The sequence below is a fragment of the Limanda limanda genome, chromosome 21, assembly GCF_963576545.1.
Source record: "Limanda limanda chromosome 21, fLimLim1.1, whole genome shotgun sequence".
Classification (NCBI taxonomy): Eukaryota; Metazoa; Chordata; class Actinopteri; order Pleuronectiformes; family Pleuronectidae; genus Limanda; species Limanda limanda.
This window is the reverse complement of record NC_083656.1, coordinates 12491889-12504250: the sequence shown is the minus strand read 5'-3', so window position 1 is coordinate 12504250 and position 12362 is coordinate 12491889. Positions and strand designations below refer to the sequence as shown.

General features: G+C 42.2%; 2 protein-coding genes across 4 annotated transcripts; both read right to left on the bottom strand.

Moving 5' to 3' along the window:
- Positions 1 to 168: 168 nt before the first annotated feature.
- On the bottom strand, positions 169 to 3132 carry LOC133027638 (cytochrome c oxidase subunit 6B1). The gene is made up of 4 exons (XM_061094698.1): positions 3036 to 3132; positions 2271 to 2384; positions 1840 to 1940; positions 169 to 434 (listed from the first exon to the last, which is right to left on the bottom strand). The coding sequence occupies exons 2-4, from the start codon at positions 2374 to 2376 to the stop codon at positions 381 to 383; spliced, it is 261 nt and encodes an 86-aa protein (XP_060950681.1). The 5' UTR covers positions 2377 to 2384; positions 3036 to 3132; the 3' UTR covers positions 169 to 380.
- A 1337-nt stretch (positions 3133 to 4469) lies between these two features.
- Positions 4470 to 11798, bottom strand: fam234a (family with sequence similarity 234 member A). Of its 3 annotated transcripts, none has more exons than XM_061094362.1 (12): positions 11731 to 11798; positions 10160 to 10441; positions 9970 to 10080; positions 9676 to 9858; positions 9160 to 9284; positions 8579 to 8705; positions 7801 to 7933; positions 7556 to 7699; positions 6835 to 6916; positions 6564 to 6716; positions 6386 to 6488; positions 4470 to 6262 (listed from the first exon to the last, which is right to left on the bottom strand). In XM_061094362.1, the coding sequence occupies exons 2-12, from the start codon at positions 10407 to 10409 to the stop codon at positions 6051 to 6053; spliced, it is 1623 nt and encodes a 540-aa protein (XP_060950345.1). In that variant the 5' UTR covers positions 10410 to 10441; positions 11731 to 11798; the 3' UTR covers positions 4470 to 6050. The 3 variants fall into 3 exon arrangements, with proteins under 3 accessions (XP_060950345.1, XP_060950346.1, XP_060950344.1); XM_061094363.1 differs by lacking the exon at positions 11731 to 11798 and adding an exon at positions 11493 to 11560; XM_061094361.1 differs by lacking the exon at positions 11731 to 11798 and adding an exon at positions 11321 to 11464.
- Positions 11799 to 12362: the final 564 nt, after the last annotated feature.

Genomic DNA, 12362 nt, shown 5'->3' with positions numbered 1-12362 from the left:
TGGATTAAATATGTATATTTGATGTAGGTTTATTTGATTGAATAAAATCTGAAAATATATCAATGTTTCTTCCATCGGTTTCATGAACAATACCAGAATTGAGACACAGCTGCTGTATCTTAGTCGTATTCTTGTGGAGTTAAGAAAAAAAACACGGGACACCCGAGCTCCATAAATATATCCTGAGATATTTTAATTCAGTATACGCTGTACAATACATGAGGTTTGAGGGGAATGACCATTCAGTATCGGCGTATTCCTGGGACAGAGCACCAGTAGAAAGGTGGTGATGGAGCCACGTGGTCTCCCCACCACATACACAAACATTTAGCTGAGAGGATTACATCTTTGCAATTCCACATCTTTTAGAGTCGACAATCTTAGATTTTTCCCGGGAATGTTCCCTCTTCTCTCTGGTCGTCCCACTTCTGGACCTGAAAGAACAAGATGTCAGAGACAAACTTACTTTTTGACATAAATAAATATATGTAAAAGATTGAGAAAAAAAGCACATTTACACAATGTAGTAATTAGGGCTGGGCAACGATTAAAAGTTTTAATCGCGATTAATCGCATGATTTCCCTGATTAATCACGATTAATCGCATTTGTATACGCAAAATCCAATAATGAATTAAAAAGTAGTGTATAGCGCAATTTTATTTTCAATGTTCTGCCATATGAACGAAAGTGCCATAACATTTGTTGTGCAAACACTTTTAACATCAGCATTTAATACAGTAGCAGTTAAATAAAATATTCAGTGTAAATCTCAACTTAACAATGTTATCAAAGCAAATACAACATTAAAGCTCAATGCCACTGCCAGGGCATTAATGTTATCCTCTTCGTTATGAAAAATGTATACTCCTCCCTGCGTCTAACGTAGTCTGCCGAAGCCTCGCTCCACTCGCTGTTTCGTTGAGTGATTTGCTGATATCAACTGTGTGTTTTGCATTTAGGTGATATTTTAGACTGGAAGTACTCCGGTGATAAGAAAATTCACCTTGGCAGTGGCTACAAATAACTTTGGTTCTGTCGAAACCAAACCGCCGTCTGGAAGAACTTTAAAATTAAAATGGCCATGTAAAAGCTCCGTACCCTTATCCATGGTTGTTTATCCGCCAATTATTTTATTTTTTCCGGTTCCACAGCAGTCAGCAACAGACTTTCACAAAATAAAAGCCTGACTTTCACAATAAAACAATAAATAATTCAACCTGAGTTAATGCGAGATAAAATAATTGTCGGAGTTAAATAAGTGATGAGTTAACTCGATTATAACGAGTTAACTTGCCCAGCCCTAGTAGTAATCAGTCTAAGGTCAGTTGCTTGCCATTTCAACTTTATAATCCAAATGCAAATAATATATATATTTAAATTCCTGTGATCTATTTCAACTTAATTTGTGACGTGCAAAAAGAATGTCTAATTCTTCTTCTCCCGTACCCTAATACTTCCTCATACTTCATACACTACAAGTGATGCTGTCCAACAAATCCAAGACATTTTTGCCAGTTTAGAGTATCTGATGTTCAATAGTTAATATTTTCAATTAATCCTTAAACAGCAACTAAGAATACTCTGGTCTTTTTTTAGCTGAGAACTGTCTCAAGGGGAACTCCACTCTCTAAATTTGGACTGAAACTTCTTTTGATTTTAGCAGAGACTCGAGGAACGAGGAATGCGAGGAACGATAAAGTTGTTTGACCCCCGCTAAACAAACTCGGCCAACATGGTGGGAGGGGTGGGAGACCATGTATACTCTGCCAGTTCCTGTCTGTGCGATTTTCTCAAACTATCTCCTTGAACTATTGACATGTGAAAAGGTGTTATTTACCCAGGACATGGGGCAGAGGGATTTGTAGACCCTCTTGTACCAATCACAGGGCATGGTGTCCTGTCCTTTAGCGTCCAGAGATTTCTGGCAGCGGTGAAAGTCTATTAATAGAGAAACAATAACAATGGATATAGAAATAGAAAGTACATGCATTCACTCCACATTTTGCTTTCAAGGGGGAAGGGTCAAGTCGGCGTCCTCAATCTGGATTAGCTCCAGGTCAGAGGTCAGAGGTCCACACCTTTTTAAAAGACCTCAGGTAAACTGGGTTAGCTCCACACAACTGACTCAGATGGAAGGTATCAAGTATTTGATTATTTTCATAGCACAGCATGTTTCCACAGTTTTAATATATCCTTAGATCAGTATTTCGGTGGTGTGGAACCACAAGGGACAGCTTTGACCTTGAAGAGCACAACAAGCAGTCCTACCCAGGTAGTTGGACCAGCAGTTCTTGGTCTGGTTCTGGTTGGGGAACCTGGCGTCGAAAGGAGCGGTGCGATAGTTCTCCAGTTTGGTCTTGATGTCCTCGGCCATGGTCACCTCTGTCGAGAGAGGAGCATCAGTTTGTGCACTATACCAAGACCCCCCCCCCTTCTCAGACTAGAGACAGACCGGCTGTGGAGCTGCAGCTCAGGTGTGACCGGGCACAAGCGGCGGCTCTGCAGAGGCTTATTTTTGGGGAGAAGATTTAGGGCGGCTGCATGCGAATAACGCATATATACATATTTATAACAACAATTATTAATTTGATAGAGAACATAAATAGATCAACACAACACTGCATGTGCTGTCAGCTATCAGTCAGGCGTCTAATGGCAGCCGGACGATTTCAGGAAATGGAGCAGATAAAAAACAAGCGTAAGGATATTGGCAAGCAGGTTTTCAATAGAGCCTCGTCACCAGGCCTTTGCGCTCATTTCCTCCTATAACACAACCCGGTTTCTCTTTCCATATCACACCGCACACCTACAACTATTTCTCTAATTTATCATATCAAGGTGAATAATAATTAAGGTCATACAAAAAAATTGTAAATGCGGAACTTGTCTTTCCCGACGCGTGCGCGGGCTCAGCCTCAACTTATTCTCGTCATTCTCTCATTAATGTATTCACGCAGCCTCCAAAGTTACGTGTTCTGTGAGTGTGGTGGGTCATAGGTGTTAGAAATGTGGAGCCGAGCAGGTGCACGTTACCTGTGTGTTGGCTGGAGTCGCTGGTTCGAGTTCCTGCGTCTGGTTGCTCGGTCTACAAGCCGCGTACGCGCACAGTGCCGTGCGCGCGCTCCACGCCGTGCAGTGGAATCATAACGGTATGGCGGACCCAGGTCACATTGAAACGACACACACACACTGATGGGAGTGCACACACATACACACACGCGTGGGTTTGCTGCTTATTGATGTGAGGATACAGGGGGGGGGGGGGGGGGGGGGGGGCAGGCTCGTGCACGGAGACCCCCCAGCAGCGTGGGGATGTTTTAATCGTGTTAATCCTCATGCATTCTCAACGCGGAAGTAGTGGGTGAACGTGTTAATCATTACCAGATGTTTAGATTCAAGATTCAAGATTTTTATTGTCAAATGAACAGAGATAACATGAAGTAGTCACTGTCAATGAAATGCTTGGGTCACACACTCTCTTTAAGCAATGCTCAGTAATTTCAACCCAAAAAAAATAAAATGAAAATAGAAATAGTATAAAATAGAATAAAAAAAGAATAAAATAGAATAACAATGAAATAGAATATCAAAGATTTAAAAATAGAAAACATATACATCTAAATATATATCTTTACAGATGAGGTTTGAGGGGAATGACCATTCAGTATCGGCGTATTCCTGGGACGCAGAGAATTTAAAGTATCTCAGGTGGTTCGGTTTGATCCCCCGCCCCCCCTCTTCTGTCTGTGGACTTCAGTTTGTGTCTGTGCTCAGCCGAGGACGTCACATGGGAGAAGAAGAAGAAGAAGAGATGCTCTTTTATTCAAACCAGGAACTCGCTGTCTAGGAATCGGGTTAGTCTGGGCACTTGGAGGAGGAGGAGGAGGAGGGGGGGGGGTGCGTCTAGTCAGGTGTTATCCGAGGACAGAGGAGCGCGCAGGAGGAGGCGGGGCTGCTCTGCTCCACTTTCAACCCAAACCTGTGAGGAATATTCACCATCTTGTCCTGTTCTTCTAAAAACCACCACACTGATCAGAGGATGCAGTTCTCCGGATCCTCTCCTCCCCCCGACCTTTCCCTGCTTTGAACCGGTTTCCTGAATATCACTGTGGACTTTCAAAGTGTTTCCCCATCGGATCCACTTCCCTACATGGACCGACTTCTCCATTCCGAGATAGCTCAGGAGGGCAGGAGCCGGTCGGTGACTGTGCGTCATGCTGATAAAATGACGCGCTGCCACTGTTCAGGGTTCAACCCCTGTGCTACGTGACTAGCCTCAGTGTGTCAATGGACCTAGAGAGGATGATGCTGCTATGTGGTGCCTACTCATCATGCAGTGTTTATACTGCAACACCAGGGGGCGACAGAGTTTTCTTTTGTGTGTTGTGACTGGGCAGGATTTTATGAGTACAAAACATCGAAAGGCAAAAGTTAGAGATTCAATAAATCATCAACTGCTTCTGTAAATTCATTTAAAATGTTTTTATTTGGTTTGACACGTTTATTACACCGCTCATTGCTGGAAAAAAATATATCACATTACATTGTATATATGGAGGCATAAAAATATATATGTATGGTCACTGGCCAATATCAGCGTGATTTCGATTTTTAGATTTTTTTGCGAAAAGGTCACTTTCCAGCGATACAAACATTTGCATATTTAGCCTCAAACTCACCATTATGCCAATTTTCTAAACCTCACCTAACATTTGGCGGCTAAAAGATGAGCCTTAAGATTAAACTTTAAACTGTTTACTGTGATAGTAAAGGGTCGCATAACGTTCAACATAATTTGTGTTATCTTGACTAAAGGTTTATAAAAGCTCTGTTACCCATATGAAACTCTCCTCCGTAAGACATAAGGGCGATACATTCTTGTAGGGATTGGCGATTTAATGGTTGAGAGACAGCAAACCCATATATTTATATCCATTCAGTGTCTGCTATGAGACGACATTGTTCGATCCCCGGCACCTCCACTCTGCATGTACAAGTGACCTTGGGCTAGACACTGATCCCCAAATTGCCCCTGAGGCCTTTAGCAACAGTGTATGAACTGTGGGGTAGAAGAAGCGCTGCATATCAAAGTGCTGTATGATTGTTTGTCAGGGCTACATAAATACAATCTGTCGACCGTCTTTGAGATTAAACAATATCACTTCTTTTAAGCCTGTTGAATATTGCTCAGATTCAAGCTTCTCAAGACAGAGAGAACAGCCGGCGCCAACACAGACCTGCCCTACATGTTCAATATATTAATGTAAAGCATAAACCAGAAACTCTTTAACTTCTATAAATCACCAAAAATAAAAGAAACCACTTCACACGGAGCAGTAAAAAACACAGCACTGACTCAGCAGGTTATCCTTTGACTCACCCTTACAACAGCATCTTGGATTAAGTAAATAACACACGTCTCGGTTATTGACAACAGTACCAATGACTAAAAGCAGGCCCTCTCATACTTTTGCAAATAGAATATGATAAAATAGTACTTATAGGTTCATGGATTTCAAGTTTCTCCGCACAACTATCCTGTGCAGGTAAATGATTAAATTCAACTAAAGAAAAATAAACCCCATTATTGTGGCTTCCTAAAGGTTGTAACAATAATTTGAAAAAGCCACCTTTGGCAGAGTGCGTCTGCTTCCTTTGAAGTACAGTGTCACATAGAGTTGCATAGATTCAGACAATAACCCAGCCTCAGCCGTTAAAAAAAAAAGAGCAATGCATTGAAATGTCAGAAACGATATACGAGGCAGGTCCCTTCTCGATTCATCAGCAGGAAAATGGCGTCTGTGCACAGTGAAGGAGTCAGAGAACAAGGAGCTCTTTGGACATGAGATCAAATCTAACTCATGATTGTAAGTTTACAGTCAAGTCTGAGGGTAATGCTCAGTTTGAAGGAATCTTTTTGTTGTCAGCAGTAGGAAAAGTTGTAACTGGTGTACACACGTTGGTTTATAAAGCCATCATACAGTCACCTGTGTGTGACCAACTGGTTCAAAGACCGAGGAATCACTGGACACGTCACAGTCGGTCCTTTCACTCTTCACTGAAGCGGAGTCGTAGGAACGCGTCTGTGATGTCCTCGTTGCTCTCCCACTCTCCTTCGCTGCTGATACGCAGCACTTTGCTGTGCTGGAGATCCTGCTTCAGCTTTCGCTTGCTGAGGACTACAGTGTCTTCGTCGCCCTCCGCCTCCGGACCGCTCAGCAGGAAGTAGGCAGCGTGGCGCCCAGGCTCCAACAGGGTGGCTGAGAGAAGATCACAGATTTAGAAAGAAAACAGGGATTTTCTGTATCCCTCCGAGCACCGAGTTACACATTGTTGTAGTTACGTTAAGATATCATTTGATAGCGTAGAAAATGAATGAGTACCTTTAAATGTTATGATGTGGTCCAGGGAATTGGTGGACTCGAGAAGAATTTCAGAATAAAGAGGGAGCATCAAGTAAGTGCGGCGGTCACTCATTAAAGGGATCTGGAAGGAAATATTTGAGTCATATCAGGGGTTTTCTCTCTAACATACATCTTTTCCATAAACTAGTTTACTCACAGACGAGTTGGTCGCCGGTGGCATCATGCCCCAAAACACAAAGACTGAAACGCCGTTGGTGGTGTGTATGGCGGTGGGCCCCGGTGAATTCGGACAAGACAAAAGACTGACTTGCCACAGCACAACGCCGGTCTTCCCGTCAAGAATTACTATCTACAGATAAAACAGAAAGTGGTGCGGTTAACCTATGATTCAAATCAAACACTGCATGAGAGGAAGTGGACATAATGTAGACATCACAACAGTGTTTGAACATTTAAACCCAACTCACCCTCTTTGTGTAGTTGCCAACCTCCTCCTCAACCACAACATCAAGTACATCGTCTTTGTTAAAGTGACCGAAGGAGGGCTCGCTGGATGAATGAGAACACAGGGGAGAAACATTGATGTTATAAAAGTTAGTAGTTCACTTACAAAACTAATGAACATAATGCATCTACAGGAGTTTTAGAGGATTGCTGATATTACAAATGACAAATTTTCAACAGGTTATACGATTTCTAGCTTTGGGTTGTGTGGTTTTTAACAGTTTTGTTATTTCTGCAACTTTATTGTTAACATACAGATTATAACTATTATTTAACCAAAAGATCTATCTATAAATGATCAGAATCGTTTTTCCTCCATTCTTCTACAAATTGTTTAAGCTCGCAGCAGTGATGTATGCAATTGTATTGTATTGTATTGTAATAATCTAATATTCCTATATACATATATATATATATATATATATATATATGTATATATACATTCTATGTACTTCTGCTACATGAGGTAGGCTGGCCGGGGGTGGGTGGGTAGTATTGTGGGTAGGGGTATATCCATCAGATTTGTGTTTATAATTGTATAATTGTATTGAGTACCCAAAGAAAACCAATAAAAAGTTTTAAACAGATAAATTAAAAAAAATGAAAATAAAAAAATAAATTAAAAAAAATTGTTTAAGCTCTAATTTTTTTGTGTGAAACAAAAAAAACAGACAGAAGTGACACCTGAGGACTGAGCTGGTATTGAATCTCCACATTGGTTTCCGATCTTTTCCATTTACCAGCACCACATCCGTGCTGGTCACAAGGAGCAGGTTTGGTGGATCCGATCTTTCTTCTTTTCTGACCACTCGATTCACTGAGTCAGACCTACAAAGTGGAAAAGAAATATCAGCCACAGTCTCTGGCGGAAGCCCCAATGATTTCAGGTGGTTCAGTGAAGTTAGAGTAGAATGGAGGGCTCCTCTCACTCGTAGATGGGCACAAGGCCGGTTGCACTGCTAGCGTCCTTCTCCCAGTGTCTATCCGTCTTTAAGCGGACCTCAATCCCTTCTTTAGCCTTGGCAGCAATCCTCCATAGTGCAAGTCCATACAAGCCAGTGTCTGAATGAACACACAATTACATCATACACCTCTACTCACTCATCTCATATTTATTCACGAGCTAAAATAGACTATCGATCCTGTTTATATATTCATTTGCTGCATATACCTTTTCATACGGTACAGTATTGATTCATCTGTTGCTACCTGGTCCTGTATGTGTATGTATATCTATAGATATACACTGTATATATTCTTGTTTACTTTAACTGTATATTATTTTACAACCTGCATTACTGACTTCAATGCACCTTTGTCATTCAGTGTTTATCATCCAGTATTTAAATTATTTCTTAAAAATCTGTTTCACAGCCGTTATCCTGTTCACCTTCCTTTTACATTCATATACACTACTCTTACTCTTTAATTTGAGGTGAACCCCAACCCTTTTATTTTTTTACATGCTCTATGTGCACTTGAATTGCCCTCCAGGGACAAATAAAGTGGTTTTGAATTTGAATCGAGTTGAATCAAGATAAATGTAGATGCTTGTTTTTAAATCTCTTATGACTTAAGGTTATTTTCTGTTTTAGTTCTGAGGAGCACCTTTACTGAAATCACTACATCCTACATAACTTGACGGGTCTGAATACAGATATGCGGTAATAACCTGTTGGGATTGCCCCAGCTGTTTTTTGTACAAACCTGTTTGGAGCAGCACATAGTGAGAACCCTCTGCGGTGCGATGGAGAAGATGCATCTCTGTGGAGTTCAGAGACACCGTGGAGCCGATCTGGACGCCCGTCTTCCCTGAGAGGAACGCCAGCTGAGTCTGCAGGTATGACGGGAAACAATGAGACTGGCTGGATTCTGTTTGAGTGCAACATTAACAGATGGTGTCACCGCAAGGGGTTGTTATTTGTTTATTTGAGAAATGAATCAGTACATTATCACCAAGTAAAAGGCAAAAATACACAAATTCAAATCTCAGACTCATAATGTAGCTTAATACTTGCACTGTGAGGCCCTGTTCAGTATTAACATTAATATCAGGGGATCGAATAACAAGTGGTCAGCCTTTAAGTACAGGTGTGAACGCACTGAAGATGCACTGTGGATGCATTTGAGATCCGAGACACATGTGGAGACTCATTCTAATCCCAGGTGTGAACTGTCCCCTTGGGATAAGATCACCCGGGACAGACGTTGATGCTTCTAAACAGCGCCTCTGTTAAAAACAGAAGCAAATAAAGTTCACTGTAATAAACAACACTGCTGGTTTTCACCTGTGTGTTGTCAGATCCCATCAGAGCCACGTCATTGACCTTGTCCCCATCCAGATCTGGGATACTGAGAACAGGCACGGTGCTGTGCAGACCAGAGAGCTGAGGCTGCTGCCACTTTATTTTACCTGTACACAAACACACCACACAGCACTGTAAAGGGACCATTTGCTTATTACTACCACTTGAATCTTTAAAGTGGCAGTAACTGCACTTATTATTATTATTTTGACCTGTGGAGGCTGTGATGAATGCAATACATAGACAACAATGTTCACAAAAACACGTAACTTAAGAACAATTTGCAATTTTCATATAAAAAGATGTATACATAGGTAGTCAAATATTTCATGGCTCTTTTAAAGAATTACCAACTAATTTAAAAAAGTGAATAGAAAAAGCAACTTATTATATATCATTAAATGAATAAGATTACTATAAATTTCTTGGGATAAAAATCTAAAATGTTATATAATTTATAGTATCCATTACAAAGAGACAGAGTGGGGAGTCACAAACCAGTGTGTTTGTCAACAGCAGTGATCTGGTCAGAGTGGGAGAGCAAGCAGTCCCAGGTTCTGCCTGTATCTTCCTCCAGACCGCACTGGGCCCAGTGGAACTCAGGATGGAGTGGACGCTCCCACAGGGATACTCCATCTGTCCCATCCACTGCCAACACAAACACGCATGGCGAAGGCAGACCTGCAAACCAAACAGAGTGTAAATGAACTACACAAAACAACATTTAAAGTAGGAGCATGTAGTTTGAGCAACAACTTTGTGATTTCATTCAAACTGAAAAGCCCTTCATACCTGCATCGCCACAGGTGCTGTTCACAGCGCATTCGCTCGTCTTGAGCACAAACAGGACGTCCCGCACCTTGTCGTCACTCGCAGCTTGGACGGCTAAGAAATCAAAAGATGCTGTGGCAGAGAGAGAAGAAATCAGTCCCACATTCTAGACACTGCCGAGCAGCGAAATGCACACCGTCCAAACACACACCTGCTTTAGGGAAAGTCCTGTTCCAGGAAACGAGATACTGCGGCCGGACGGGACAGCGGAGGACAAAGGAGAAGGCAAACACGATGGTGAGGCAGAGGAACAGGGAGAGGAAGAAGAACGCAGTTCGCCAGTGGGTCAATTTGTGAAAACCCAGCACTTCCTTTAAAGTCTTCTTCTTCTTCAGCTCCGTTGCTTCCTCTCCACTCTTCAGAGGGTCGCCCTCAGTGGCATGGTCTGTGGTCCCGATCATCGTCTCAATGCATCACTTGGCCACTGATCCACCTAACACAGGAGAGATTTAACTGTAAAACAATGCCACAATGTAATCCTAATCATAAAGCAACACCAGGTAACTTTACAATTCGTCATGCTTCTTTATTTGTATTGTGTTGTGTTGCTTTTGCAATTTGTCATGATGCCTTTTGTATTTTATGTTAAGCACTTTGAATTGCCTGGTTGTGGAAATGTGCGCTACAAATAAACTTGTCTTGCATTTATTTCTTAAAAGTTTCCTCGCAGGTTTTAAATGACTCCAGGGTGTTTTTTAAACTAATGGTTCAGCATTACCCTTAAACTTGCACCTTTTCAGACGTTTAAAATCAACAGGAACAAAAGAAAGGCTCCATACTGTTTCTGTGGTGTCATCCAAGTGCACGTAAGCCCCCAAATTAAAATCCAATGGTGTCAGGTGTGCCATGTTTTAGTCTAAACGCCTCCAAACGCCGTGACATCAAAGGCAGATGCAATTAAACGGTGTGGCAACCAAAGGCAACAAAAGGCACGAGCTGCCTGTCACTTCCGGCCCTTAGATCTGTCACAATATGGAGTCAACGTAAAAAACGTGCATGTGTCGAAATAACCAGCGATCAAAAGAGAGACAGGCCTGCAGGCATTCACAGCTGTAGCTCAGGGAACACACACTGAAGGCTGCAGAGTCCAGATGTTTCTGCTGCCTCCACCTTTGTGGACCTGGGGCCTATTCAGCTCGACAACAACAAACCCATGATGAACAATCAGCAGCGAACACACCCTGTTGTTAGCTCTGTAGCCACGGGCACGTTACTCCATGTAGGAATCTTACAGGAACTAGTGGCTTGTAGATAAAATAAAACAACAACTTAAACGTGTGTATTTAAGTAAAATGTCCCCGAGTGAACACACCTGGCCAGGTTAGCCGAGCAGCCCCAGGAAGAGGGTTTACTTTCGGGTGCAGCTATCTTTGTTAGCCAGCTAAAGTTCGCAGCTAACACCCGGTTGGTTCAGAACTTGGTCAAACAAGGTGTGTGAAGCTGAGAAAATAATGAGAAAAGACTGAAGAAAAGTTTCTTCGTACTTATTCCCTCTGCACCGGCCTGAGATCAGCGGCGCTAACACACAAACACACACTGAGGCCTGTCAACCTAAGTAAACAAAGCACACACGGGTCTGAACTGGTTCTGTTTGTCTGCCAGGTGGCGCTCTGTCGTCCGTTAAAGTGACATGAAAAGGATCAAAACCTCATCTACGACACAACCTTTAACACAATTTCTGTTACTTAAACCTAGTTCTAGAACTGGGTGAGAGGGACTCACCTTCTGAGACCAGCTGCTGCCTGTCAGGTCAAACTCAGGGAAAACAGCGTGAGAAGCCAGGATTTTGTTGAAGAAGCTTTGATTGGTCCGTTTACTTGTGCCTCAACGATTGGTCAGCTTCAGACCTATGGCCCGCCCCCTCACCCTGACGTCTGGCAACCGGTGTCGTGCCGAGTTCCGCCCGCGCGCGTAGAATCCAGTGCACCTGGCGGGAGCGCGCACAGCCGCGATGGAAAGAGGCTTCCTGTCGTGATCATCTCTATGGCAACTAAATGCTGTATAATCTCGTTTGCCGGTGTTTATTAATGATGATAAGGTTCATGAATGTAGAGTCATAAATGATTTATAAGATGTGTTTCCTCGCGATTTGTCTGATGAGTCAATATTTCTGAGGAGGTTTGGCGTTCAAATGTAGAAAAATCCCGACATGTCAATTCAAACATGATTTAAGTGTCGTTATTTAGTGTTACAACACAAGAGCTGAATTTGAGACTGCATCTGTAGAACTGCTGATATGTATACACAGGTATTTCAGTAATTTACAGTCGAGTCAGGCGTGTAAAAAAGCATTATCAATGTTTATAGATCTCTAGAAATAAAGTTAGATTGTGAATGTATTATTTTACAGTTGT

Coding starts and splice junctions, on each gene's coding strand:
- fam234a (XM_061094362.1), bottom strand. CDS start 10,409: ATGATCGGGACCACAGACCATGCCACTGAGGGCGACCCTCTGAAGAGT. Junction 8,706..9,159: donor TGGGATCTGACAACACACAG/GTGAAAACCAGC, acceptor TCATACCTGCAG/ACTCAGCTGGCGTTCCTCTC. Junction 6,489..6,563: donor CACCGGCGACCAACTCGTCT/GTGAGTAAACTA, acceptor ATTTCCTTCCAG/ATCCCTTTAATGAGTGACCG.
- LOC133027638 (XM_061094698.1), bottom strand. CDS start 2,376: ATGGCCGAGGACATCAAGACCAAACTGGAGAACTATCGCACCGCTCCT. Junction 1,941..2,270: donor CTGCTGGTCCAACTACCTGG/GTAGGACTGCTT, acceptor CTCTATTAATAG/ACTTTCACCGCTGCCAGAAA. Junction 435..1,839: donor CCCTCTGCCCCATGTCCTGG/GTAAATAACACC, acceptor TTGTTCTTTCAG/GTCCAGAAGTGGGACGACCA.